Genomic DNA, 14,238 nt, shown 5'->3' on the forward strand with positions numbered 1-14,238 from the left:
GTGACCGAGGGGTGGACCTTTCCATGGACAGCATCTCACAGGTCATCCACAGTTGTGAGACCTGTGCTGCAATCAAACAGGCCAAGCGGGTGAAGCCTCTGTGGTACGGTGGACGATGGTCAAAGTACAGGTATGGGGAAGCCTGGCAGGTTGATTACATCACCCTTCCCCAAACCCGCCAAGGCAAGCGCTATGTGTTGACCATGGTTGAAGCGACAACTGGATGGCTGGAGACCTACCCTGTGCCTCACGCTACAGCCCGGAACACCATCCTGGGCCTGGAAAAGCAAGTCCTGTGGAGACATGGCACCCCTGACAGGATCGAGTCGGACAACGGGACTCATTTTAAGAACAGCCTCATCAACACCTGGGCCAGAGAACACGGTATTGAATGGATATATCATATTCCTTATCATGCACCAGCTGCCGGAAAAGTTGAACGCTGCAATGGACTACTTAAAACCACCCTAAAGGCACTTGGTGGGGGGACCTTCAAAAATTGGGAAGTGAACTTAGCAAAGGCCACCTGGATGGTCAATACCCGAGGGTCCATCAATCGAGCTGGTCCCGCCGAGTCTGAACCCTTGCACACAGTGGATGGAGATAGAGTCCCTGCGGTACACCTGAGGGGTATTTTAGGAAAGACTGTTTGGATCAATCCCACCTCAGGCAAAGGCAAACCCATCCGTGGGATTGTCTTTGCTCAAGGACCTGGTTGCACTTGGTGGGTAATGCAAAAAGATGGGGAAACCCATTGTGTACCACAAGGAGACCTAATCTTAGGTGAGAACAGTGCGTAGGGTTTTATTGTGTATATATATGTATATATATATATATATATGTATGTGTGTGTAGAGTTTAAAGAAGGTATTGATTTGGGATGATGCAGATGGTAATAGAATAAGGGGTGGATAATGTCCGGGGTTGCAGTGTATTCTATTACCATCCCCATCAGCCGTTGAAATCAGGTGGGGCAGTGTTTCCTTGCCTCCTCCCCCCAGACTATCTTGCTGTTAATGGCCCATCATTGTCCTGCCACATGACTCATAGATAACTCCCTCTGGACTATCATCTGTTAATGGGCCCAATCAACACCTGGCCTCATGACTCATTACCCCATTGTGAGATGCTCCACCCAGAGGGAGGAACCAAGCATCCCAGCGTGGATATAAGCTGAGGCTGAACGCCAGAGAGGGAACCTTTCCACTGGATTTCCAGAGGACAGGAGCTACACAGTCACCACTGGACCTTCTGAGGAGGAGCAGACCCTTCTTTTTTCCTACAGGATTGCCACTTCGGGAGGACTGCAGCCACCATTCTACCAGACCACCACCACCACCCTGACTAACAGGGTGCCAGGTTGTATCTTAACTCTGTCAGTTTAACCCAGTGTTATCCGCTTTTATTGGGTTTTTTTGTTTTTCTTTCCCCCTCCTTTTATTTCCCTATTAAATTGTTATTCTGACTTGGTGTCTCCCACTAGTTTGTTTTCAAACTAGTACACAAGTTAACTAATGTGACTTCATTTTTTTGAGTCTAAAATACCAGTTACCTAGCCCACAGACATCTTCAAATTGGTGACTGGGAATCTTAAACTCAGGTGCTAGGTGTAGCAGAGAGCACAGGCTGTGCATTATAGCACTGTAGTGTCAGTGTCTTTCTCCTTTGCTAAAACACACACTTCTAGGAAGAATGAAACTATCGACTGTAATTGAATAAAATAGGTCAGATCAGATGTTGGCTTAAAATTTTACTGCATCTTTTATATGTACTGAGAGAGTAGCAAGTGTGTAGTCCAAACAGATGATTAAAATAGGCAGACTGCACAGACTACTTCAAACAGCTCTAAAAGAAACTTTCATAGTATTCTTGAAACATCTTTTATGGTAATCACACTGGCATAATTGCTTCTTATCAAATGTTCCTATCTGAACTTCTTATATGGAATTTAGAAGCATAAAAGGTGGCAGAAATTTGGCAGTTCTTACAGAAACAAAGAAAAATGTTTCTATAAGCTTCTTAGAAAATTCACAATATTATCAAGACCCCTTTTTCCAGCTGGAAATGACAACCAGTCACTATTAAATGAGTTTATGATTCCATGGAATCCATCCTCGAGGTGGCACCAGGTCACTCGAACCCCGTTGTCCTCCAGCCTCTTCTTGTACAACAAGCCATCGTCCCTCAGCACGTCATACTCGCAGGTCAGGATGAAAGATTCTGGCAGCTGCTGAAGAATTGTGTCTTCAGCCAGCAGTGGGCAAAGGTTGGGCTCACAGAATCTCTTCACTTTCTCAAAAACTTCAGTTGTACAGTCAAGTAGCACACGTGGTTTGTAGCCTCTGACCTTAAATTTTTCAGGGATGTTGTCTGGACTCACCCACTTCCTATAATTTAGTTTAATATCTACAGGAATATGGGAACCTTCCAAGACCTCTTCCAGATTTGTTGCATTTCCATTTAGATACTGCAACACGTAGAAAGCAGCACGTTCCCGGAATAACAGAGGGACTCCCCGATTTTGTTGATAAGATGGCAAATTGAAGTCCAGCGCCTGAAGGCCTGGATAGATCAGGATCTGAGCACGGAGTTTGGGGAAGTCTGACCTGCCTGCCAGGGTCTGGCTCACAGCTGCTGCCAGGTTGCCCCCAGCACTGTCCCCGCAGACAATGACCCGGGCAGGATCCACGCCGTAGTGCTCCAGGTGCTGCAGGAAGTGCTGGGTGGCGTTCAGACAGTCTTCGTATGCAGCGGGGTATTTGTGCTCAGGGGCTAAACGGTACCTGGGACACAGAGACAAGCGTAAGAGAAGGAAATAGTAGTTTTAAATGTATTGCTAAAGTCCTGGTTCCTGCAACCAGCAATACCCTGATTTCTGCAGAATTTTCTTTTTCTCCACAGGATTATCATCAGTAAACTGTGAGTAGGTGGTGCAGATTATTTTGTTATTATATCATCTATTTATGATGTCTCTTAGGTGTTTAACAACACAGGAGTACTCAGATGCCAACTATATGTAGGTTTTATTGACAATCATTCAGTTACTTTCTGCTTCAGTTTTTCATGGGTTGGACACAAATGATTAATGAGTTGGACACAAATGACAATACTTCTGGTTTATGTCTTTGTTACGTAAAGCTGTTATATATCCTCATAATCTGAACCATTATGCCAGTATTTTAATAACGTATTAGCTTGTCATTCACACTGTGCTTCCCTAAGCATCAAGCAGGCTTTCCTTGAATAAGTGTTAAGGAGACCATATAGCTTACTATCTGTTTACAATCAGTTTTGAGTTTGGAATTTGAAAATATTGATTCAAAACTTCATTTTCCAACTAGATATGCCAACGTATAATTTGTGATGTAATTAGACAGTGAAAACAGCCCAAGTGAGTCTTCAGTGGCTCCAAACAACAGCAGAATGAATTTGTAAATCCCACGCTTGAGAAGTCCCACAGAGACATTTCTCTGAGGAAGATTGTTGCTCTGACTGGGGAGACAGGAGGTGATATTTACACTATAGGAAATAATCTCTCAAAATCAGCATGAGGAAAGACTCACCCCACAGATACAACCACGGATTCACTTTCTCTGGTGATAAAGCGGCACAGTTTTTCGTGGGTCTCTGAAAGAGATTTGGTGGGGTTTGGGTTTGGGTTGGGGTGTTTTCTCTCCAGAGATGTTGTCTATTGGAGAAGTCAAATAATTGCAAGAAGAAAATATTCTGTATTTTTCTCTGCTGCTTCCTACACAGCTCCTCAGTCCTTTTGTATCTCCTCATCCTCCTATTTCATTATTTTTTCCCCTTATATCATTGTCCTGTAAGAAAAATCACGTGATCCACAGCAGATGCCTTCTTCTGACAGCAAGAATTACAAGATTGAAGCTGTGGTTGTACTCAAAGTTTGCAACTGCTACAGAACAAGAAACAACCAACTTTACTATTTATGAAGTATGTATTTCTTTAACTAAACTATAATATTTTTTCTGTTAGATATCTTACCAAGACTTCCGAATACCCATCCTCCTCCATGAAAAAACATAACTCCTCTTCTTTGGTTGGCAGATGGAGCCTTAGGCTGGTAAATCCTTACAGGCACTTTCTCAAACCACAGATCCTTGATGAAGAGCTTCGCGTCCGCCCCCACAGTCTTTCTTCCTTGCATGTACCGTACAAAATTCACCTGAGTGCAGATGCCAATGTTTTCCAAAATCTTTCCCTGTTCAAAGGCAAAGAGAACAGAGATCTCACTCAAGAGATCCTGCATTTTCCAAAGGAAATGAACTGTGTGGACAGTAAACTCACGGTGCCTAAGTCATGTATTTTTAGGGCAGTAATGAACTAAGAGAGTAGTTGTACAGGTATAGGAGACAACTGAACAAGTAACAGCAGCGTCAGGAGAGGTCATGAGAGAGCTACCTGAACCAAAGAATGGAACCCCAAACAATGCAACATTAACAGACTGGTGAAATAGATCTCTCTGCTTCCTCAGCGGGTCCTTTACCTAACATGGAAAGCAAATTTGGTTTTCACTGGTTATTCTATCCTTGCCCCCCAGAAGATGTGGAAACATAGTGAAAGATGGGTCATTCTGGTGCTGATTTTCGTGGTACAGACACTTGCCCAAAGTAGAGTTGACTAATTTAAGAATATATTTGATAATAGCTTTTTGATCCGTCTCCTAAGTCTCACTGATGTGTGCCATGCACTGACAAGAAAATCCTGAGGTATTTAGTAGGAATGAACTTCTGTTCATTCTCTGTGCCATAGGGATATTCATGCCAGGCATCAGAAAATGAATACAAATCAGAGCTTGTGCTCCAACATAACTTTGCGTAAATAAAAAAAAGGCATACCCGCTGTTTTGAAATGCATTGTTCAGCCATGCCAACCAGTACTTTGGTCCTTAGGAACATTTGGATCAAGTTCATAGTACTCAGGATTCTGTTCTGAATATTTCTTATTAGACAGACAGATTTGCATGGATTGTCAGTAGTGTCATGACTCTCAATGTATTTATCCATGAAAGGCCTTTTTTTTCAGTGATTCCAGCTATTTATAATATTCTTTGTGCCTGATCTTGAGGAAAGATTTCTTGCAGAAACTAAGACTTTTTACAATATACTGATTTTAATTGGTTACAGAAACTAGTCTTAGTGTCTCCAATTGCATACACGCATGATTAAATGATTTATTCTTTTGTATTTGCTATTTTCCAAGCAGGAATGGAACAATACCAAGAATATTTTAACTTTTACATGCAATTTGTTTTTCTTTCACCCTGTGTTGTTTACATTGCAGCATACAATGCTTGTTTATGGTGGGCAATGGATCGATGATACAAAGACAACTGGCTTTTCCAGCTGCTTAGGTGATGTAATCTCGGTTTCTAATTATAACATCTGTGCAGCCAAAGCATGAGAATATATATCTAGAATTCTTTACTATGGTCAACCATAATCTAGAATATTTCTGACAGAGAATTTTTTTCTCTTTGTTTTCCTTTTTAAATTTTAAACAGTTTGTCTCTCTTTGCAGGTATTCCATTAAATTAATTTATTATATATATGCACAACCTCTGTTATCTCCAATCTGATGTCATGTCTCATCAGAGCATCTCTACAGCTATCGTTACGTAGAAATACCTGTGATTCAGTGAGCTCCTCCGTCAGCAGAGCTCACCAGATGCTGAGTGCTGCTCTTGGAGACTGATTACCTTCCCACGCTTTTACAGACTGCTTCACCTGGAGAAGCTGGGCTGGCTAGAGCCCCTCATTCCCATCAGAGAATCCTACTTAGTTGCTGCAGGAGTTACATAAATGTGCTTTGGGCAGAAGAATGCCTTCAGCTCCTCTTGGGCAATGTTACCTAATTTTGTCACTTATGTGACAGAAACTGTCCCTTCCCAAAGCCAGTTCTGAAATGTTCAGCTTCTCACTTTATATTCAAAATAAATACAGAACTTGTCATCCTCACGACCAAGAAAAACTTGGCCCAGAGACATCTGGTATAGTCTGAACCCAGAATGGAAATATAAATGATCCAGAATGAATAAACATAATTAATCAAATCATTACTAGGTCAGCTCGAGTCAGGGCAGAAGCACAGTCAGACTTTGACACACTTGTGTTAAAGCAGCAATAGGTGCTGCCTAAGATAGAGCTGGGCAGTACTGGGGTAGAGCAGTGCAGTGTCAAAAGTCTGGCAAAGTTTCTTTAGCAACACTCAGCTAAATAAAACATGCATCATGACAGCAATGCCCTGCTCTCATCTCTGGAACATAATTCCATGCAGGCTTCTAGCATTGTACTAAGTTTAAAATCTACAGGTTCACTATTCTTCCCCCAGAAATCACACCAGGTTCACTTACCACCACAGCTGTGCATATTAAAATTATATGAATGATTCGGAGCTTTGCAGGCTGGTTCACTCCAGGAGGAATTTCTGAGTTGGAAAAATCAAAATTAATTGCCCCCATGACCAACAATATAAATCCAGCAAGAAAACCAGCTAAGAATAACACCAGCACTGTGAGTACAACTGCCATTTTGCTGAACTGCAGCGATCTGAGATGTCTTCGATTTGATATATTTGGCTTGTTACTTCCTGAGTCTTTGTTCATCTTCCTGTTCTTTGTTTGCTCCAGTAAAAATCTCTCTCCTCCCTTTTACAAATACATTAGCAGGTATCTTTCCCTCTCCCACTTTCTTTCCCCCACATTCCCATTATCTCAAAAAAGATAAGTTGGTCAAAGTCCTTGATTTGTTAACAGATCCATGCCCGCAGCATTTTGGAATTTTTGCATGAAACCAGTGCTTAGCTGGGAGAAGAGTGTTATGAATGAACTGCATTAGTATTAAATTAGTTGGAGGTGGAAAATAGACAGAGGGCATTTGTGTGCTTTTAGTTTGTGGCATTATAAAACACCCATCTGAAGAGTTTCCTCAGGAGTGGGAACCTGCATGTGATGATTGTCACTCAAAACGGCCAAAGGGATTGTCACCAGTGCTCTTTGGAAAGTAGCACTTAGAAAATTCTGTCATTACCCAAATCTCATTACCCAAACTTCTTTTTAGTATTTATGTTTTCTTCTAACAGAAGAAAATGCTTTTAAAAAGCCACAGGAGGCTGACTTTAGATTCACGATCAGGTGACCTTGTTGCAGGTAACCTTCAGTAACTCTGTGTGCACCAAGTGCAGCTTAAAATGACTTAAGATAACCAGTGATTAAAGAGTTTCAAATCAAACTGCTTTATCTTGTTCTTGCTGAAGAGTAGGATTGTGCTAATGTGTACTTTAAATGATGCAGATTAATTAATTGGGAATCTAAGTTTGCAACTCTTCAAACAACTAGAATGTCAGAACATTTAAATTGTAAATTCACAGGGAAAGGAAATAGGTAAAAATCTAACATTATTAGGTAACAATGTGGGGGTGGTTTTTTGTTTTGTTTTGTTTTTTGTTCAGTGGTTTTTTTTGTTGTTGTAAAGTCAAATTATAAGTGATGGGGGGAGAGTACCATGTCATTTTAGTTAGAAAATTTTATAAAAAATTAATTTCATGCTGTTTTTCTAGTGAGAAGTTGAGCGTTATTAATAGGGCACATGGTCATCGTAAAATATTCTGAAGTAGAAGGAAATATTGTTTTAAAAATCTGCAAAAGCCCAGATTTGGAAAATCCACCAGCAAAAAACACCATCCAGCAGTGTTTGTGGACTTTCAGTTTGTATTGTGTTTTCACAGTTACATGGTCATGTCCACTTGTTTGGTAGGTTAATTACTGAGCACAGCACAGATGTGACCAGGTAGAATTAGCAAGATTGTGGTCTTTGCCTGCCTGAGTTGTGTTGTTCCTTTCACCACAGGGGGTTCAGTTTGGTTTATCCATCAGTAAGTGTTTAGCAAATGTAACTCTCACTCTTAGAAGTATTTGCAGTGCTAGTTTTTATTTTTTGTTGTTGAAAGCTTTACAGGATCACCATAGCATTACAGTGATAATATAGATAAAATTGTGCTTCTCTGCCTTCTTTACATGATTTTCAGAACTTTTTCAACACAGCAGAACAGGTAGCCTTGAGCATAAGATAACCTTGAAAGAAAACAAGGGCTACAGAAAAGTCTCACCTCTGCAGTTCTCTAACATCCCCACACTCACCAACGTTCAGGGATTCCAGTTTGAGAGTGAAGTTCCAAAATTAAACATCATTTCTCAGATCCCAAACAAAATCAAACCCACGCTAGTTCCAGTTTAGGATTTCCACTCCAGACAGGAGCCTTCCTTTTGACTTTTCTATTTCTGGAGCAGTGTAGTCTTTGTACAGACTAACCCTAGAAATTAAATTCATGGCTGCAATTTCAGTGTCTGCTGTAAGACTTCATAGAAGCTGAGTTCTCCATCTGATACCATCAGCACCTCTTGTCTGTCTCAAGGGCCAAAGCAGACCTTGGTTGTTGTCTTCAGCATTTCTGGGCTGTTGAAGAGTCTTCATGGATATTCTTGTCTCTTGCCTTCAGTGGGTGCCAGCCATGCAAAGATACTGGAATTGCTATAGTTTCAGTGAAACGGGATGTGCTAGGTCCTTGCCTTTGCATCTAGTTCTTATTGGTGTGTTTTTACAAGAATATTTTCTAGAATGGTAGCACTTTAAATAATCTTAACATTTGTTTGAGAGTCACTATGAAGCAGAAATCAGAAACCACATAATGCAGTCAAAATCCGAACCATAAATCAAAAATGTTTACATTCCTTGCCAAGTATAAATTCATCAATGATACGGCATGACTTGCATCTTTCTTCTGAAAAATACTTCTATAAACTGTTTATATAATTCACAATACTATCCATTATCTTATTTCCAGATAAAAAGGAAAAAATCCCATAGCCAAAAAAAGCTAAAATTCCATGGAAGCCATTCTCGCTATGATACCAGGTCACTTGAACACCATTGTCCTCTAGTCTCTTCTTGTATAACAGACCATCATCCCTCAACACATCAAACTCACATGTCACAATGTAGGACTCAGGGAGCTGGCAAATAATGGAATCTTCAGCTAAAAGTGGAGAAAATGTTATTCCTAAAATTTCTTTGACAGCTTCATGGACTTCAGGTTTATATGATGCGGGTTTCGGTGGTATGTAGCCTCTAATCTTAAATTCATCAGGAATAAGGTCAGCACTTACCCAGTTTTTATATTTTTGTCTCATACTCTCAGGAACATGGCAGTTTTGTAAAACATCTTTCCATACTGTGGGTTTTCTGTTAAGGTAACGAAAACAGAAGTAGATAACCATCTTCCGGGACAACATGGGGACGGAAGCGTTCTGCTGGTAGGAGGGCAAATGGAAATCCAACCCCTGGAGTCCTGGGTAAAGTAGGACCTGAGCACGTATTTTTGGCAGATCTCTATCATTGAGAAGTATTTGGCAAATAACTGTAGCAAAATTAGCTCCACAGCTGTCACCACTAATAATGATGAGACCAGGATCCACATGATACTCTTCTAAATTCCTCATGAAGTATAAGGTGGCATTGAGACAGTCAAAATATTGCCCTGGGTAGGGGTGTTCAGGAGCCAGACGGTACCTGAAATGTCAAATACTGTGCTTATTGTCAGTGGAGTTATAAACATTCAATTTGTGTTGTTTGCAGTTGCTGTGGTAGTTATATAGAGTTTATTTTCTTTATTTTAAAGATTATATTTGGGTTTAAATAGTGTAGATTGGAAAGCCAAACTAGTGATGCTACAGCTATTTTAGAATACTTTGCCTATAAGCACATTTCTAAATTAAATGAAAGGTTTAAGTGAAAAATAGGTATACAACCTAAAATAGTAAATATTTTCAGCATATTTTTCATAAGAGTTTCAACTGAGAGCTGTATTCCCATAAACACTTTTATGGAAAAATAGCACTTACCCAACAGATACAACCACTGAGTTGCATTTTTTGGCCATATAGCAGCATACTCTTTCAAAGGCTCCTAAAGAGAAAGTTTATCAGAAATGATGATTTGAAAATCAAATATCCTTTTGAAATTAAAATACAGATCCCTGAACATACACTGTGTGGAAGGCCCTGCAACATGAGACCAATAGGGACCTCGTGTTATGGAATGTGGTCTTTACACATTAACACATTTTCTGTTGGTCAGTGGCTCTCAGGGCATCACACAAGCATGTAAGGATGGTGATACCAAGGAAACCCAGAAATCTGTCTGGGTTGGTCTCACATCTCACCTGGTGGTCAACAAAAGGTGTCTAAGGAGAGTGTAAGCTGGGGACAAGCAGGAATTAGGAGCATACAGGAATTTGAGTTCAGGGTGGTCCTTTGAGACAGAAGCTGTCTTTATACCTAATGCCCTTGATTAGTATTTCTTCTGTGAATTAACCAAACCACTTCTTAAGCCCATGATTTTAACCTTAACCATAACAGCTTTGTGCAGGGAGGAGTTCTCTCACTTGCTTACAAAGAGTAATTTCTAGTTCCTCCTTTTGTACCTGGCATTCACTGGTTCCACATGGTGACATTGACACTGATACTGTAAGAAATGGTGGATAAATCCTTCCCTGTTTAACTTCTCTTGCTTCTCATGATTTTGTAGTCACTTGGTGTATCTGTCTTTATGCATCTTTTGCAGCCTGAAGAGTCATAGTCCATTCACATATTCTCTGCATAGAGACACTTTTCTTACCTAGGCAGCCTCTCCAAGTATTTCCAGTACTGCTCTATCCTTTTTGAGCAGTGGGAACCAGAACTATAAGCACTACACTATATTTAGATACACCATGGATTTATTACAGTGGCATAAAGAAGTTTCCTGTTTTGTCTTTCCTTTCCTACTAATAGTTGCTAGCATTTTATTTGCTTTTTGACTGCTACTGTGCAGTATGTCAGCATTTTCAGGCAACTTCCTACCATAATGCCAAGACCTCCTTCCTGCAAGATCTTCTTCCTGCTTCTGCTTGGAGTCCATTGCTTCATTTATAACGTCAGGATGCTCTGTTCATCTGTTTGACTTCTCTACATGCCATTTCACCTGTCATTTTATTGTCTGATCCTCAACTGTCATAAAGACATTCTGCAGTTTTTCAGCCATCCATTTATGACCCTCAGCAGACTTAATACCACATCAGCTTGCACCATCTTTTGTGTGTTTGAATAAATTGATTAGCACTGGCCCCAGCACAGGATCACCTTATGGGAATCTCACAGGACCTTCCCATAACCCATATTTTTTCTGTTTTTCAATCAGCTTTTATCCAAATGAAAGACCTTCCCTCTTATGTCATGGGTGTGTAGCCTCTTTAAGAGACTCTTCTGGAAGTCCAAGTGGGTTTTAGCAACTCAGTCTTCTTTATTCATGTATTTCCTGACTTAAAAAGCTTGAAGTGATCAAACTGGTAAAGAGTGGGTTTAGATTAGATATTAGGAAGAAATTCTTCCCTGTGAGCATTGTGGGGCCCTGGCAGGATGACAGGATGTCCAGAGAAGCTGTGGCTGCCCCATCTCTGGAAATGTCCAAGGCCAGGTAGGACAGGGCTTGGAGCAACCTCAGATAGCAGAAGGTGTCCCTGCCCATGGTGGGGACTTGTAATGAGAATGAGACTTAAGGTCCCTTCCCACCCAAACTATTCAATGTTTCTGGGATTTGTGAAGCATGATAGTCATTTGAGGAATAAGTGATAGTTATCTGCCCACTGATTCTCTTCATTGTAGCATCTGCTAATTTGCTGGTTGCAGACTTCAGGCTTCCTAGGCTGGAGATTCCCCAAGTCCTTCTGAAAGCCTGTCATCATGTTGATTGCTTTCCTGTTATCAAACACCAAAAGGAATTGAAGCCAAAGGTCAGGTCCCACTCTCTGTGTACAGGTATGGCTGTTACATCAAGACATGCCATGTAAACAGGGACTCACTGTGCAACTTGTGGTGTGGTTTTTTCTTCCAGTGAGAGGAATTCACCTGTCACTTAGATCACAGAGTGTCATCCCTGGAGTCCTCACAGCCACCCAGACTAGCTGTAGATGTGAGACTGACACTGCACCCAGACTCCCATGCTCTGATTACAGCAGAGTAAGTTATTTGTGCCCCAGTGCAGAGGGGAATCTGTGGCACAGGATCCTGCATGGTTCCTGCATGGGGCTGAAGGATGCCAGGAAACTGAAGTCTGCCCAGTATAGTGCAAACCTACACTTTGAAACAGTAAAGGATTCAAACCCCTCAAACTGCCCTGCCTGACCCCTGGAATGAAGTCCATATTTCCATGTTAGGGGCCTTGGCTTGCAGAGAAGGCACTCAGAGCTTCGGCTGCTCAGAAGGAGATCCAGAGCAGTCAGGAGGCAGAGTTCCCAGTTGCTGAGACAAGGGTTGTCTCCCTTTCTGAAAAAGAAATCAAGTATCCTGTTCTGTGTCATCACAAGAATCAAACTTCCCCAAATTGCTCCTTCGTTATTTGTATTTTTCTTCATTTGGATTCCTTGAATGGGAATTTATTTACAGATTTTTTTTTTTAATGTATTCTTTAAATTCTTCCTGGGACCCATATTATATCTTTTATGTAAGAGTAGTCTTAGTAGAGCAGAGTCCCTCACTGAGAGCTGAGAGCAGGGTGAGGGATTTCTGGATCACAGGTCTCTAGCCCAAAGGAAGCAGAGATGTGACTCCCTTTAACACAAGACTATTCATTCCACAAATACTTTCTAGTTAGCGCTGCGATTGCCAAGACTGGTGACACTGGGAAGGACAGGGCAGACATTGACTGACACATGCCTGAAGGCAAAAATGTAAAGACTTGGATTTGACTTGAAAAATAAAACTTGCCCATTGCTTACTAATGCTCCCAAATGTGCCGGCACCTCCATGAAAATACAGAATTCCTCTTCTTTTGCCAGTAGGTGGGCTTTTGGGCTGATAAATCCTCAATGGTACCTCATATACTGTGAGATCTTTGATAAGCAGTTTGTAATCTCTCCATGGGGGTATCCCATCGAGTGCTACTCGCAGTATGGTTAAATCATTGCAGATCCCCAGCTTCTCCAAAATCTTTCCCTGTTGAAAAGAAAGAATTTGGAAGAAGAGTAATGTTGGCTTGTTCCTGAACAGACAGCATTATTCTATGTACATGCAGTTCACTATGTACAGGATACATCTAGGTATTTGTTTTAAATTCTCAAGTGAAACAGTTTCCCAGCATAAAATGGCTGCCGTTTGAAGAATCTAAAGAAGCTTTTAAGATTAGTCATATCAATTTTATGTTAATTTAACATGTTTTGCGTTCATATATATCAATGCTTACAGGTTTCAGGAGTGTGAATTGCTTTGTTCTTTTTTTTATTCCCTTAAGCCATTTTCCTCCAGCTCCCAAATATCCTACCCAAGGAAAAGTAAAATCCCCAGGTTAAGAAATTTAACTTACTGTGACCATGGTTGTAATCATCAAAGAGTGGAAAAAACGAAGCTTTAGAGGTTGCTCAATTCCAGGTGGCAGTTCTGAGTTGAAAAAACCGTATAATACAACCCCCAAAAACAATGCTGGTATTAAAACAGGAGAAATAAAAAACATTCCTATAATTGCTAAAGTTGTAAAAACACATGCCATTTCACTTCAGTGGGAGTGAATGCTATAAAACCAGTGCTGTGTTAAGCGCTGTTTTCAAGTGCATCTGAGGAGTCTTCACAGGAGAATGAGTGCTCAGTTCATATGCAGAAATTAAATGTTTATTAATGTTGCAATGCAATGTAATGCAATTTTCTCCACCCTTCTTTTGACAATGACATTATTGGCAACACATCTTTATGCTTTCTTGGTACCCTTTACAAAAGGTGGGATTCAAAGTATACGGAATTGATTGATACTATGAACTCTTTGCTAACAAGGAGAAATTATTATTCAGAGGGGGCCTGCTTTGTAGATGGTCTTTTTGGTTTGTAGTGGATTCATTTTGGATGGACATTCCTGTTGCAGTGTTAAATTTTAGTGACATGGAACTACTTGCATTTGTCATCAAGGTATATATACACTTCTCTGAGAAGAAAAATACTCAAATCAAAATACTCTTGTTTGTAGGAGAATGCACTAACATATTCATGCTTTAATTTTGCTTAAAATAAGAGCATATTTGCTCAGTGTTTAAAATCAGTGCAAGCCTTAATGTACATGAAGGTCTCTCCAGACACATGGGGGTGTGTTTGTAGATTCAAGCCACTGTTGTTTCTGCTGAAAGCTTTTTACTGATTAA

At 40.6% G+C, this 14,238-nt stretch overlaps 2 protein-coding genes across 2 annotated transcripts; both read right to left on the reverse strand.

Annotated features, from left to right (window-relative positions):
* Positions 1–2,008: 2,008 nt before the first annotated feature.
* LOC309581305 (arylacetamide deacetylase-like 4) lies at positions 2,009–6,550 on the reverse strand (the record flags this gene model as incomplete). Its single annotated transcript, XM_082295849.1, has 4 exons — positions 2,009–2,783; positions 3,564–3,627; positions 4,006–4,222; positions 6,374–6,550. The coding sequence occupies 4 exons, from the start codon at positions 6,548–6,550 to the stop codon at positions 2,009–2,011; spliced, it is 1,233 nt and encodes a 410-aa protein (XP_082151975.1).
* A 2,262-nt stretch (positions 6,551–8,812) lies between these two features.
* On the reverse strand, positions 8,813–13,598 carry LOC309581304 (arylacetamide deacetylase-like 4; the record flags this gene model as incomplete). Its single annotated transcript, XM_082295848.1, has 4 exons — positions 8,813–9,587; positions 9,920–9,983; positions 12,832–13,048; positions 13,416–13,598. 4 exons carry the CDS (start codon positions 13,596–13,598, stop codon positions 8,813–8,815), a joined length of 1,239 nt encoding a protein of 412 aa, XP_082151974.1.
* Between the last annotated feature and the right edge of the window lie 640 nt (positions 13,599–14,238).

This window comes from Coloeus monedula (genome assembly GCF_965178545.1).
Source record: "Coloeus monedula genome assembly, chromosome: 22".
Taxonomy (NCBI): Eukaryota; Metazoa; Chordata; class Aves; order Passeriformes; family Corvidae; genus Coloeus; species Coloeus monedula.